Genomic DNA, 15,208 nt, shown 5'->3' with positions numbered 1-15,208 from the left:
GGATATCACCTGATGCTGGCTTTTGGGCGTCTAAAAGGTTTTAAATCTCAAATCTTTTCAATACCTCAAGGCTACCTGTTGAGTTTGATTTTCAGTTTGAAAGGAAGTTTCAGAATTTTGATTTGAAATGAAAAATGATTGAAGGAATAGGGAGGAAACCAAAGCATGAAAATTCAAACTCATTCAAGAACACTTTAATGTAAAGCATGTTAGAGGTATTTGTCTCACAACTCACAACCCAAAAATTAAGACTGAACATGGTTGACACTTTTCTTGTTATAATGTGTAGTTGGCTCATATACACCTTGGGACCTACAAAGGACTTTACTTTAGAACCCAAAATGGATCATTACTTACTTTAGAACCCAAAAGCATGTTATTAAATTGCCATCAAAAAATGGTCAACTTCAATCGAACAAAAATACCGTCACAGTCACAATACCTTTTTCCGACGAAAATTCAAATGATTTGGTGAAACTTGACCTTAGCAAGTGAATCCTTTTTCGTAAATAATGTTGTTGTTTTTCAAGCTGCCTCTTTAGGATTTTTGATATGAAATTGTTAATTAATAACGAGAAGAAATTATGACGAATAAATAAATATTTCATATAATATGTTTTGTTTTGCTATACAGTTTATCATAATCTCATCGTAAATTAGGTAGGTACATAGGTATTCTTTAACCACGATCGAATAAACTACGGACCAAAAAATTCCCGGAGGGACGGACCCAGCTTGGAACCCACCCAACCCTGCCCCTGCCACGGGTGGGTCTGGAAGTATGCATTATCCTTCTCAGGACCCGCTCCGGATGGGATCGGCAGAGTAGAGGACAGGGGACAAACACCTCTAGCCTTGAGGTTAGTTCCTGAAAGGTATTGTCTTGTCTAGCCATAAGTGATAGCCTATGATTTCCCTATACTTCAATTCACTTGTTGCTACAATGCCATACTTTTCGGGAATGAACCCTTGGTGTACAGACGTGGCTTATTTTTTAACCTCTCTCGGGGTTTAATTTTCTCGGAGCTAGAAATAAGTGCTTGCATTCCACGTACTCAGTGTGATCTTAGCCTTAGAGTTCTCCGTATTCCAATCCAGGCATAGACCCAACAATCTGAGTTCAGTCATATCTCCAGGCTCAGTGTGATCTTAGCCTTAGAGTTCTCCGTATTCCAATCCAGGCATAGACCCAACAATCTGAGTTCAGTCATATCTCCAGGTTTACTTTACCAGCTTGTGCTCCTGTATCAAACTTCAATCGCTCCTGGCTTGCCAGATTGTGCTCCTATGTCCCAACACACAGATTCAATCTCTCCAGGGTTGCCAGCTTGTGTTCAAGTGTTGCAATTAATGCCGTCGACGTCGTGCGACGTCGTTCCGTTGGATTTCACAATGGACGCCCGTCGTCCATCTTCACAGATGAATGGCTTTTGTTCGGGAGATTTATTGTTCCTTGGTGAGCCGGTGGCTGGTTTGAGTTGATTCCAGGGCTGGACTTCGGACGTGCCCAGGACCTGATAGAAGAAGTAGGTGCAGGATCCTACCGCGCCTGCTATCAGGAATACCTGCCGCCATGATTCCAGGGACGTCTGAAAAGGAAAATGAGACAGTGTCGATTATAAATATGGACATTTTTTGGAGTGTCAGTTATTATAAATATGGAAATCTTACAGACTAGATTGGCAGTCTTAAATTAGAGGACTCATAGAGGCTAGAAGTAAGAAGTTTTGATTCCTTGGAGCAGATCCACAAGATCCCAAGCAAAAGAAAATGACTTCTGAAAGAATAACTGTATAGTTGTGACTTACTGTACACAAGAAGAGACTTACCTCATCATCCTGAAGGAAATACCCCGCCACCATAGGCGACAGGAAACTGGCTGTCATATGAATGGTTTGAGCAAATGCCAAGATCGGGCCTGTTTTGGGGAAAGAGAATTGAAATATGTAATCGATTTTTCATAGTTAGTTTTCGAACTTCCGAACAGTGGAATTTCGAATCAAATTTCCGTATTTTCGTAGTTTTTGATCTTGTTGATTTGATTTACTAAGCAAATATCGACGTTTGAGTCTGCGATTACTTGCCTTTCTTTATTTGGTCAATTTGCCTTTCCGTATTTGGTTTACAATGTTCTTAGTTTGGTCTAATTTTATCTTCATCCCCGTAGATTCGTAGAAGCTCAACCCGTCCTTTGGGGCTGACCAGCCCCTACACCTAAGCCTCAGTTTGGGCTTTTTGTGTGTGAGGTTAAGCATCTTCATCCCCACTAGACTGTGAATCAACTGTAACATGAAAGTTCACATAATTTTTCATAATTTTAACAAAATCTCAATTAAAAATACAAATAACAAGTTATTTCCAGAAACTATCATAACAAATCTAATTATCATACACGTATGGCGTCTAAAATAATTATTATAAATTATAAACACCTCTAAACAACTTTAAATCTAAAATAGCTCTTGTTTGCACGATGTCACCAACAGCGGCTATAAATTTGTCAAAAGCAGTTAGTAGTTTGTCCAATGTACTTGTGTGGAACAGGATCTATGTCAATTTTTCATAATTTTAACAAAATCTCAATTAAAAATACAAATAACAAGTTATTTCCAGAAACTATCATAACAAATCTAATTATCATATACGTATGGCGTCTAAAATAATTATTATAAATTATAAACACCTCTAAACAACTTGAAAATCTAAAATATCTCTTGTTTGCACGATGTCACCAACAGCGGCTATAAATTTGTCAAAAGCAGTTAGTAGTTTGTCCAATGTACTTGTGTGGAACAGGATCTATTTTTATGCTCAAGTTAGCCTCATCTAAATAAAATTACTAAGACATCCCCCTCCCCTTTTTGTAATTCAGCAAGGTCTTCTAATGTTAATATTTTCATTTCACCGTATCAGGTTTTAATACTTATTCTGTCATAAATTTTCGAACCTCTCTGCAAAATTTGAGAGATCTGTGGCTAAAGTTAATGTCCTAAGACCGGCAAGCTAAATTTGAACTTTTTCAATGTATTGGCGTAAATAGTGGCCAAACCGTACATTTCTCGAGGTTGGTCATTTTCTATAGAACATATAAAGAACCTCCCTGCGAAGTTTGATTGACTGGGGCCGAAAACTAAAGTCCTGAGAAGAGTGAACATTTTTGAGCTTTTTCAAAATCTAAAGTCTTGAATATCGGCCGAGCCGTACATTTCTCAAGGTTCGTCCCAAGGAGACTTTTGATCTACATTTAATAAAGAACCTCTCTGCAAAGTTTGACTGACTTGGGCCGAAAACAAAAGTCCTCAGAAGAGTGTAAATTTTTTAGCTTTTTCAAAACCTAAAGTCTTGAATAGCGGCCGAGCTGTACTTCTTGAGGTTGGTCCAAAGGAGACTTTTGATCTAATTTTTATAAATAACCTCCCTACAAAGTTTGATTGACTTGGGCCGAAAACCAAAGTCCTGAGAAGAGTGAACATTTTTCAGCTTTTTCAAAACCTAAAGTCTTGAATATCGGCCGAGCCGTACATTTCTTGAGGTTGGTCGCAAGGAGACTTTTGATCTACATTTTATAAAGAACCTTCCTGCAAAGTTTGATTGACTTGGGCAGAAAGCTAAAGTCCTGAGGAAAGTGAACATTTTTTAGCTTTTTCAAAATCTAAAGTCTTGAATATCAGCCAAGCCGTACATTTCTCAAGGTTGGTCCCAAGGAGACTTTTGATCTACATTTAATAAAAAAAACCTCTCTGCAAAGTTCAAGGAATGGAAGCTCTTTTTCAAAGATTTGGTTTTAAATGGCAGCTGAAGTCCAACTGCACAAAAAAAAGCTTGTGTTATAATTCTTACTTTTTCAAGAAAACATTCCTTTCTTTCTTGTAGCACAAGAAAAGTCAGAAAAGGGCCACTCATCATACTTCGTCTTACCTAGAATCATTTTCTCAACATCTTCATTAGCATGTTCAACTATCTTTGGCAAAGAATAACATGAAGAACATTAGGTAGAAGAAAATCATTGTTAACCCCTCCATGTCCCGTGGGAGCTCAAATAATGGATCTCCGTTTCATCACATCTAAGAAAGAACCTATTTTACCTACCTATTGAATTAGTGTGAAAGTTTCAAATCTTAGACCATTGTACATTTAGCCCCGGCTTGATAAGTAGTACCTAATCCTAAAATCCAACAAACAGAATTAGGTGCATAAAAGAACAGTTGTCACTGTTCAGACTCAGATCTGAAATATCGATAAAATGAGAAGCTTGACTTTTCTCTTTCACACCAGGTGGACTGTTTTCCACGTCTCATTTTGACCCTTCGAGTACCCAATGGGTTATCACGAGATAAGACAGCTCAGCTCAAGGGTGAGCTCCTGCTTTTTTTTCATTTTCGCAGCATTTTGGAAAATCCTTTCTTTCTCGTTATTATTGTTAAGCTACGCCGAGCAAGGCCAATAAATGGATGGGTGACTTAAACCTTATATTGGGAATAAAGGGAGAACGGGCTCTAGTCTTGATGCTCTATGCTCTCCCTTCCATTGTTTTTTAGCCTTGGGCATACCCATGTCTGAATTCTAGCCCTGTACATAAATGACAATTCAAGACACCAGCCTAGTCAGCTTGATTGGTAGCTCGTCTGCCTTGTAGCACTAGGCCGCGGGTTTGATTTTATGCTAACGGATAAGGTTCATTCTCGACCAACCAGCTTTCTCCTATCCTGTCTTCGGTTTTGGGACAATAAGACCTTAGCAGATCAGTTCCTTCCCTCTGTCAAACCTCATTAAAAAAATATCAGGGACGGGTCGCGACTTGGTGCCTCCATCTGTAATTTTCGCTAGTATCGCGTACACAAGCAACGATTTTCCGTATTACCGTCTCTTAGTCTCTTATGTTTACCAAGCTTCCAAACTTGCACCCAGCTTGTTGTGTCCAATATCCACGACTATACCCCGAAAGAACAAAGCCCTTCTTTGCTTAACTCCATACATGAAGTGCCCACTCCGAGGCTTATGTAGGTGTAGGGGCAAACTGCCCTAAAGGATGCGTTAAGCTACTCCGAATCTACGAAGACCCTGTCTTGGTTACCTGCAAAGTTGGGTCCTATATCGACCACGTTGGCCATGGCTCCTGCATAGGAAGCTGTGATGAGAGTGACCGCCACAAACCAAGTGATGAGAACCAGAGCCACATTGCAACCCAAGTAGCCAATCAGCATAACCAACAGAGCCGGGATCACTTGGGCTGGAAAATGAAGTCGGAACAAAGATTAGTTCCTACTATCACGAAATGCGAGTTTATATCCTGGAGTGTTTCTTGAACCGTAATCCATCCAACCCAGGTCGTAAAAAAAATATGTGATGTCTTGGTAAATCTTTATTAGGTACATCCCGAAGATTTCGATGGTAATTTACCAGAAATAATACCAGAGTTGAAAATATGTGATCTCATCGCACTTTGTTTAATCGCAAAGATTTCGATGATAATTTACCCGAAATAATACCAGAGGTGATCGAAAAAAGCTTCAGGACAAAATTATTGATTCTAGGAGTTGACCGCCACAAACCAAGTGATGAGAACCAGAGCCACATTGCAACCCAAGTAGCCAATCAGCATAACCAACAAAGCCGGGATCACTTGGGCTGGAAAATGAAGTCGGAACAAGGATTAGTTCCTACTATCACGAAATGCGAGTTTATATCCTGGAGTGTTTCTTGAACCGTAATCCATCCAACCCATGTCGTAAAAAAAATATGTGATGTCTTGGTAAATCTTTATTACATCCCGAAGATTTCGATGATGATTTACCCGAAATAATACCAGAGGTGATCGAAAAAAGCTTCAGGACAAAATTATTGTATCTAGGAGATCTTCATAGCAATTAGGGAGGTAAATCTGTTCCTGGACTTACAAATGGCGGTGAAAACCTTCCTGATATTGGTCAGACTCATGATGTTCCTGACAAACAGTTGATCAGCCAAGTAGCAGAATAGAACTGAGGACAAGTAGCTGCAGAGGAATGGGGCACCTGTCAGTAGTCCATTCTGAAACAGGATAAGAAAGGTCAGGAATGGCCATGGGCAACGATATAAGATCGACCTCAAATTTGAACCAAAACACTTTTTCTTGATCATGTGAACGTAAACCAAATGTCATAAAGAAATTGATGTATTGTTGATAGTGGAGTGTTCTCGATTTATTGAATCAAGCTCTCATCTGTCTATAAATTCTGTTTCTAAAGGTCCAAACATGCTCGACCGGCCGTCGATCGACGAGGTGAATTTATGTTGTCGAGGTGATGTATTGTTGATAGTGGAGTGTTCTCGATTTATTGAATCAAGCTCTCATCTGTCTATAAATTCTGTTTCTAAAGGTCCAAACATGGTCGACCGGCCGTCGATCGACGAGGTGAATTTATGTTGTCGAGGCATCAGTGTGGACGGTTCAGTTGACATCGATCGACGGCCGGTAGGCTACACCTTAAGATACATGTTGTCGAAAGAGTGCTTCTCCACCTTGTTACGATAACTTACCGTTTGTATACTGAATCCCAGAATGGTCTTCATGACGGTTCAGTTGACATCGATCGACGGCCGGTAGGCTACACCTTAAGATACATGTTGTCGAAAGAGTGCTTCTCCACCTTGTTACGATAGCTTACCGTTTGTATACTGAATCCCAGAATGGTCTTCATATACCGCGGACCCGGTATGATGAAGATGTAGTGGACCCAGATTCGTCCAAACGTGGTGATACCAATGGCCCAAGCTGGAGGGGAGGTCAGAATAGACACCCATGGCACTTTCAGTCCCTGAAAAATGTAATGTTTTGGATTAGGTTCTGGATTTTTGTGGTTCTTGTTGATCAATCAAGGTGCTGATAAATCCTCCCCGAAAAGGCGAAAAGAAAGCATAATGTTGACAGAGGTATTTGTCTCACAACTCACAACCCAAAAATTAAGACTGAACATGGTTGACACTTTTCTTGTTATAATGTGTAGTTGGCTCATACACCTTGGGACCTACAAAGGACTTTACTTTGGAACCCAAAATGGATCATTACTTACTTTAAAACCCTTAAAAAGGACCATTACTTACTTTAGAACCCACAATGGTGGGCTCGATATTCTCCTGAATGTAATCCAACTCCTTCCGCGTAATGCGAGGATGTTTAAGTGGTGCGTCGAACGCCAGGAACCACCAGGCCACACACCAGATGGCCCCCAAAGAACCCGTGGTGTAGAAAACCGAGCGCCACCCGTAGTGAGCGATGAGGAATCCACACAGTGGATAGGTGAGCCCGATGCCAAAGCTGAAACCTGAGGAGAAAGAGGAAGCACAATTGAATCAAGATGAGTTTTGAGAACTTTTGAATACGGATAAATCATTCCCAGGAGCGCATACGTCACGACATACTGACTATCCTTTGTTTCTTTTGAACACGTCTTTCATCTCAACCACACACAGTGCTGTCTAAATGGGGATGTTTTTTTTAATTCCATCAATAACGCAAGTGACTCATCACGAAACACCGACTGACATTAATTTTATTGTTTCTTTTGGGCATGTCTTATTTGTCTTTTATCCCAACCACAAACACTCCTGGCCTGACTAAATGGGGGGAGCGCATACGTCACGACATACTGACTATCCTTTGTTTCTTTTGAACACGTCTTTCATCTCAACCACACACAGTGCTGTCTAAATGGAGATGTTTTTTTAATTCCATCAATAACGCAAGTGATTGGACGTGATTAATCCCAGGAGCTCATCACGAAACACCGACTGACATTAATTTTATTGTTTCTTTTGGGCATGTCTTTTATCCCAACCACTAACACTCCTGGCCTGACTAAATGGGGAGGCTCGTATGTCCATTTATAACGCAAGTGACCTTTGACCCCTGATTGGTTTTGCAACTGCGGGTATCATCTTGACTTGCTTTATCAACATGACTTACCCTGGAATGATGACATGAATCGACTCCTCTCATTGGATGGAATCCAGTGTCCCACCAGGGCGTACATAGCAGGCCACGTCAATCCCTGAAATCAGTCAAACAGGATTAGAAACAACGAAAACTAGAGAGGATCTTGCGTACCTTGGCGAGGTTAATAGGCAACAAGATTTGCGAAATCACCCTGTAGAAAGCCGACTATATGAATAACATGTTGATTACACCTGTCAGTCATACGAGCAACATGTCTGCTATGTGTACACAGGTTATTTGTTTATCCATGTGTAAAACACGTCAGTATCCAGGTACTAGAAGTAATTATTGACAAGTTTATTTAAGGTTTAGAGACAGGGTCAGAAGGCTTTACTTAAAAATGCACGTAGAACAGGAAAAGAAACGTTTAGATATGTCAATCAAACAAATCAGAATGGTTGAAAGGATTGTAAGTAACATTAACAAGTTAAGTCCGAGGTCAGTATCCAGGTACTAGAAGTAATTGATAGACAAGTTTATTTAAGGTTTAGTGACAGGGTCAGAAGGCTTTACTTAAAAATGCACGATGCACGTAGAACAGGAAAAGAAACGTTTAGATATGTATGTCAATCAAAGAAATGAGAATGGTTGAAAGGATTGTAACATTAACAAGTTAAGTCCGAAGAAGATAACTGGAATTTGCATGCTTTTCAAAGAGAAGAATGAATGGAGTTATTAAAGCGTATACTTTGTTTTGGAATGTTCGATAGTAAGGCTAGGGCGTCCTAAGGTACAACCCAATCCTAAGAATGAATGGAGTTATTAAAGCGTATACTTTGTTTTGGAATGTTCGATAGTAAGGCTAGGGCGTCCTAACGTACAACCCAATCCTAAAAGTACCATTTCTATATCTAATACAATAGTAGAAAAATCATGTAAAGGAAAATAGGTAAGAGAAGTAGAATCAATAGAAAAATGTCTAACTCTAAACCCTCTAGCACAAGTCAAAAGTGAGAAAATGTCAAAAAATATAGTAAACAATAAGTAGTAGGTACAGATATCGTTGGTATTTATTTACCAAGTCGTACTTTGACTTTTATATCTTATATAAAAATAGGTACATAATAGGTATCATTTGGCGTTAGGTATCAAATATGTTGAATAATACTGACTTTTCATTCAATTCTTTCATCAGCCTGCTAATGTTAATCCATCTTAGCAATAAAAACTTCCAAACGTTTTGCCAAGATATAAAAGACAAAATACTTCACTAGGGAACTTTTCAATCCAAGACCGTAGGTATCTATCCTATTATTTCTGTACACGGGATGTTCATGGAACTTCCAAATTTCATCAGCCTGCTAATGTTAATCCATCTTAGCAATAAAAACTTCCAAACGTTTTGCCAAGATATAAAAGACAAAATACTTCACTAGAGAACTTTTCAATCCAAGACCGTATCTATCCTATTATTTCTGTACACGGGATGTCCATAGAACCGTAGTCAATACAGATTCGGTCTAGTAAGTTTCTAAATAAATTTTTCATTGGAATGATGACATGAATCGACTCCTCTCATTGGATGGAATCCAGTGTCCCACCAGGGCGTACATAGCAGGCCACGTCAATCCCTGAAGTCAGTCAAACGGGATTAGAAACAACGAAAACTAGAGAGGATCCTGCGTACCTTGGCGAGGTTTATAGGCAACAAGATTTGCGAAAGACAAAATTTAACATGAGCCCTCGCATAAAATCATGAATGCCTAATGCACCAAGGAAGTTTTGAAGCTTCTTATTTGGTCTTGTTTTTTATACAATATCCTGATATTCCTGATTCATATACATTTTCAGAATCTAGTTCGCTAAAGAACTAGATACAGTTATGTAAAAGTAATTGATTCGAAAAACCATTGAAAGAAACAAAACTGACAAACTAATAACTGCCCCATATAATCTAGACCTACCTAAAACAACTTGAATTCCTGAAATTTATCAAAATTGACACGAACAATATGCTGAAATATCAGACCGCTCCCAAACTGTGGTCTAGCTAGAGACCCTCCTCAAATCAATAAGGTGACCTTAGGTGATAAGGTGGGTCCTTATTGTCAGATCTGATATAGTTTACAAAATGATATGGGTGTGGACAGTATCTTGTTACCAGTAAAAAACGTACGACAGAAGAGAATTAATTTTGACTGGAGTTTTTCATGGGTCGTAAATTCATAGCAGCATCCAGACTACATCAACATACATAGCTAAGATACTTCTATCCTAGGGATTTGTCTTGAACAGTTTGGGAGCCTCTGGTTCAATTTTACGATTAGTTGATACACATGTCACATTCTAAACAGGATTAGGTGGTATCATAACTTGGTCTTCGTATAATTGGGATTTATGATAACTTTTTCTTTAATTCATGATAAAATTGCGATATCATTAAGCTTAGAACCAAGATACAGCAAGCTTGTGTTTCTATCACAATTTGAGACCAAATTTTGATACCACTGGGGTAATCCTGTTTATTAAGGGACATTTTAGTTGACACCCCTGTATAAAACTGTTTAGCTCCTAAAGAAAACGTCTAGGTCGCTAGCAAGTCTAGTTGAATCAATACTAAAACAGGTGATTGAATCCATAAAAGAGGTGATTGAATCCATAAAACAGGTGGTGTGTTGAATTTCAAATTGGGAAGGTCCAATGGCCGACATTTCATAGGGTCAGGTCGGCATCTACCCATATAATTAAAGTTTTTCCACTGTAAATAAGTTATGACTTTTGCTCATACATTATCTTTGTGACCATTTTAATGATACCTATGGTTAATATTATTTTTTGTGGCCATGAATGGCATGGTTATTTTCTCCTACTGCAAGAACTACAAAAGTTTCCAAAAAACTGATAAGTATGGGTTACGAGGAAACAAATGACATTGAAAAGAAATTCTATAGGCAAAAGGTATCATCAGTTTTGTCTGATGACTATTATTGATGAAGTTGCGTAGGGTAAAAATGGTAACACGCACAGACAGACTCGAGAATAAAACGTTAGACAGTAGACACAAAGATAATGAGTTTTTTGACAACTTTGACTTCACTGCGTGCCGGGAAGGGCGCGAACGTCAAGAGTTCGGAGCGACGTCGCATCGTCTTAAATTAATATCACAAAACACAAGGGTATTTCTTGACACTTGACTTAAAGTTGCGCCGTTTACAATTTTATTGTAAACATATCCAGTGACTTGGAAAAGTATAAGCTTTTGTGCGTCCTGAAGTAACTTGATAAGAGGTTAGGGACTAAAACACCATTTGTGCTTGCGCAATAGCTGGTCTGTCGCCCGACGCGGCGGTAAAATGATCCCGAGTTTCAAGAACTCTTATAATGTACCTACGTAGCTTCTGAATCCTCAGTAATAAAATGTTATTTAGCATACTTTCAAAAGCCGTACTCACAGGACGTTTCGGAAAACTAAAGGCTAGCCGATTAAATCATGCGGTTTATGAGTTCTACATTTTAGTTTTAGTGTTGACTCAACTAGACGGATCTAAGGAAGCTAAGAAAAGAAACAAGAGTGGGATTAGCATAAAGATTAACAAGAACATGCTTATAAGTAACGAGACTCGCCGTGAAACGAGGCCTCGGGACACTAAAGAAAGAGCTGACATAAATTTGGAAACAATACCGGATCATTACGATTAGAAACACTTCCAACTGTCAACAAAAAATCCTGAGACGTAGAACGAAAACAGCCTGTTTGTTATCACTACAATAATTACCTAGTGGTACCTATCACTCAAAACAGAAAAAAAACACCAAAACAACATTTCTAAGAAATTAGTAAGAATCCATTAATAGATCTCTCTACCACACGATATTCCTTATCTACTACAGGATATTCCTTATACCTAGTAGATAATAAAATCTACTACAGGATATTCCTTATACCTAGTAGATAATAAAATCTACTACAGAATATTCCTTATACCTAGTAGATAATAAAATCTACTACAGGATATTCATTATACTTAGTAGATAATAAAATCTACTACAGGGTATTCCTTAAACTTAGTAGATAATAAAATCTACTACAGGATATTCCTTATACCTAGTAGATAATAAAATCTACTACAGGATATTCCTTATACTTGGTAGATAATAAAATCTACTACAAGATATTCCTTATACTTAGTAGATACATACTAAAATCTACTACAGGATATTCCTTATACCTAGTAGATTACCTGTTATGTGAATTTTTAGTGGATGTGTAATCTACTCTTCAAAAGAATAGAATAATAACAGGTGAGTAATGTATACAGAGGGTTTGAATATTTGCGGACACTGATTTTTTCAGCCCTGGTTGGGGGAGATCCTTTACATTTAAATTTAAAAGCCTTTACTTTTAAAATTTGAACTATAAAACACATAGGTAACCAAGTATGTACAGATATTAGATAGGTAGTCTAAATCCTACCATCCCTTTATCCTCTACAACTCTATTGATGCATAACAATATGTCTTCTTTCCAAAGCATTCAGATTTCCATTGATCGCGGCTTTTCCTTTTCAACTTTACCTATCAGCGCAATAAAGTAGTAGTGCCTGCATTCAGATTTCCATTTCCATTAATGGCCTTTTGGTATTCAACTTTACCCATCATTGTAATAAAGTAGTGTCTCCTCTTAACAACCCCTTCTCATTTTGTTGATTTCAGGGGAGGTTCATCTCCTCCCAGAGCCGCCACTGGTAGTCAGCGTGGATACCCCAGAGGATATGATTTCCGACGTCCGGAAAGATGACAGGGTTTACCCCATGGGTAACGCACGCCAGTCAATCCGGGACATGCAGGGTAAGTTTGCCTCCTGTGGAGTAACTGCGGCAGAAAATGCCTCTGGTATACTAGCTTTGTCGCGGTATGAGCCTTAGCCTCAAAAGAACTCTATTTTTAGCGGAGCGCATAGCGCATGGACTTTTTTTCTCTCAGTTCTATGTGATTTGAAGTCGTCACTTCCCTTTATCTCTTTGCTCCACTCTTTCTTGACCCTTAAGTGCCAAATACACTGGCAAAAAAGACGGTGTAATGCCTCTGGTATACTAGCTTTGTCGCGGTATGAGCCTTAGCCTCAAAAGAACTCTATTTTTAGCGGAGCGCATAGCGCATGGACTTATTTTCTCTCAGTTCTATGTGATTTGAAGTCGTCACTTCCCTTTATCTGCTCGATGCGCTACGCTCTTTGCTCCACTCTTTCTTGAACCTTAAGTGCCAAATACACTGGCAATAATATTTTCGCAAAAGACGTGCTACGACTGCTACGTGTTTATACACAGGAATGTCTCTTGCGGAAGAGACAGAAAATCATAGGAAAGCCTTTTTCGAAAGTCAACTTGCACGAAACTTATTGCCAGTGGACACTTAGCTTTACAAATACGGATTTAGGGTACCAATCTCGCAAAAGGAGCAGGCATACCACGTATCTTTGCATACCTCGTATTATCTTTTGTCCCTAAGTTTATGAGTTCTACATTTTAGTTTTAGTGTTGACTCAACTAGACGGATCTAAGGAAGCTAAGAAAAGAAACAAGAGTGGGATTAGCAAAAAGATTAACAAGAACATGCTTATAAGTAACGAGACTCGCCGTGAAACGAGGCCTCGGGACACTAAAGAAAGAGCTATCAAATACCTGGGACTTCTAGATAATATGTATCGAGAAAACACAATCTAGGATTGGAGGGGGCTTGCTCGCGAGAATTGAGAAATATGGTCAAAACATATTACATAGGGAGAAGAGAAAAGCAAACAGCACTAACTGAAGCAATTCCTTGGATGGAGCGTAGTGCGATGAGTGCACCATAGTGTAGCACTGCTGCCTGCGGGATGAGGAGGGAGCAGATAGCTGTCACTAGCTGAGAGAACCCAAACACGGTCTTGGTCCCAAACCGTTGGGTGAGAACGCCACCCACCACTTGGGACAAGATGTAGCACCAGTAGAACGAACTTAGGATGGCACCTTGCGTCGTGGTATCCCAATCAAACTCGCCCTCTTCCTGGAAGTAGAAAAGTCAACACCAAACAAATGTTAAATAAACTAAAGTACAGGGATAAAAGTTAATTATTACTCTAGTGCTGTACACATGCAATGGCAAGGGAAATTATTAGCTACGAAATAATAACATACCCAGGTATGTACTAACTTCAAAGATAACATAATGCGGGCTTTTTTCCAAATAAATATGTATGTATTATGTACCTACAGCTTGGAAAGGTAGGTTCTGTTTCATGTGTGATATAAGTTCAGGTCAGTAGAGCATTTTCTCTTAGAAGTGGAAAAAGAAGTTTTCCATTACCACGTGACCTCGTCTCGTCTCAAGAATAAAAGATGTGCCCATTCATCTCTACCGACTATCGTCTCACATTCACATCATACTCACATTGACATTGGGCTTCTCCAGCAGCATAGTGTCATTGAACAGAAGCTCCGAGACATTGCCCCGGGCACTAGTCCCCGGCTCCGTCGCCACGTAGCAGTAAGGCTGGCTCGAGTTGGAATTGCTGTTGTTAGCATTGGACTGGAACTTGACCATGGCCACCATGGCAATGTTAATGTCCGTGCGCATCATAAAGCTGACCAGAAATCCGGTGAATGACATCATGTATAGGACAACGCGTGCTGGTACTGCGTCTGTGAAACGGCCCAAATCCGAATACATATAGGGACAAAAGATAATACGAGGTATGCAAAGATACGTGGTATGCCTGCTCCTTTTGCGAGCTTGGTACCCGAAATCCGTATTTGTAAAGCTAAGTGTCCACTGGCAATAAGTTTCGTGCAAGTTGACTTTCGAAAAAGGCTTTCCTATGATTTTCTGTCTCTTCCGCAAGAGACATTCCTGTGTATAAACACGTAGCAGTCGTAGCACGTCTTTTGCGAAATATGTATTATTGCCAGTGTATTTGGCACTTAAGGGTCAAGAAAGAGTGGAGCAAAGAGCGTAGCGCATCGAGCAGATAATGGGAAGTGACGACTTCAAATCACATAGAACTGAGAGAGAGAGAAAAAAAAAATGAGTCCATGCGCTATGCGCTCCGCTAAAAATAGAGTTCTTTTGAGGCTAAGGCTCATACCGCGGATTAGTACACTGTACACCGACTCTGTGGCAATGTCTCCTGTGAAAAATAAAACCCAGGCGAACATAAAACTGATAGTTTCCACACCTATTTCCCGGAAAATTTGTCCTGGAATCTGGATCATAGTATATTTATGCCACTCGATTCCCTCATCGTTGTATACTTAA

The 15,208-nt window shown here is 39.4% G+C and overlaps 1 protein-coding gene across 1 annotated transcript; it reads right to left on the bottom strand.

Moving 5' to 3' along the window:
- Positions 1 to 1,239: 1,239 nt before the first annotated feature.
- Positions 1,240 to 14,638, bottom strand: LOC103506025 (sialin). The gene is made up of 9 exons (XM_026821196.1): positions 14,345 to 14,638; positions 13,724 to 13,960; positions 7,946 to 8,030; positions 7,084 to 7,304; positions 6,648 to 6,797; positions 5,898 to 6,030; positions 5,075 to 5,230; positions 1,830 to 1,918; positions 1,240 to 1,589 (listed from the first exon to the last, which is right to left on the bottom strand). Exons 1-9 carry the CDS (start codon positions 14,621 to 14,623, stop codon positions 1,335 to 1,337), a joined length of 1,605 nt encoding a protein of 534 aa, XP_026676997.1. The 5' UTR covers positions 14,624 to 14,638; the 3' UTR covers positions 1,240 to 1,334.
- Positions 14,639 to 15,208: the final 570 nt, after the last annotated feature.

This window comes from Diaphorina citri, unplaced genomic scaffold (assembly GCF_000475195.1).
Source record: "Diaphorina citri unplaced genomic scaffold, Diaci psyllid genome assembly version 1.1 scaffold209, whole genome shotgun sequence".
NCBI classification, from domain to species: Eukaryota; Metazoa; Arthropoda; class Insecta; order Hemiptera; family Psyllidae; genus Diaphorina; species Diaphorina citri.
Note: the sequence above shows the minus strand (reverse complement) of the source record. Positions and strands in the feature narration are given on the sequence as shown.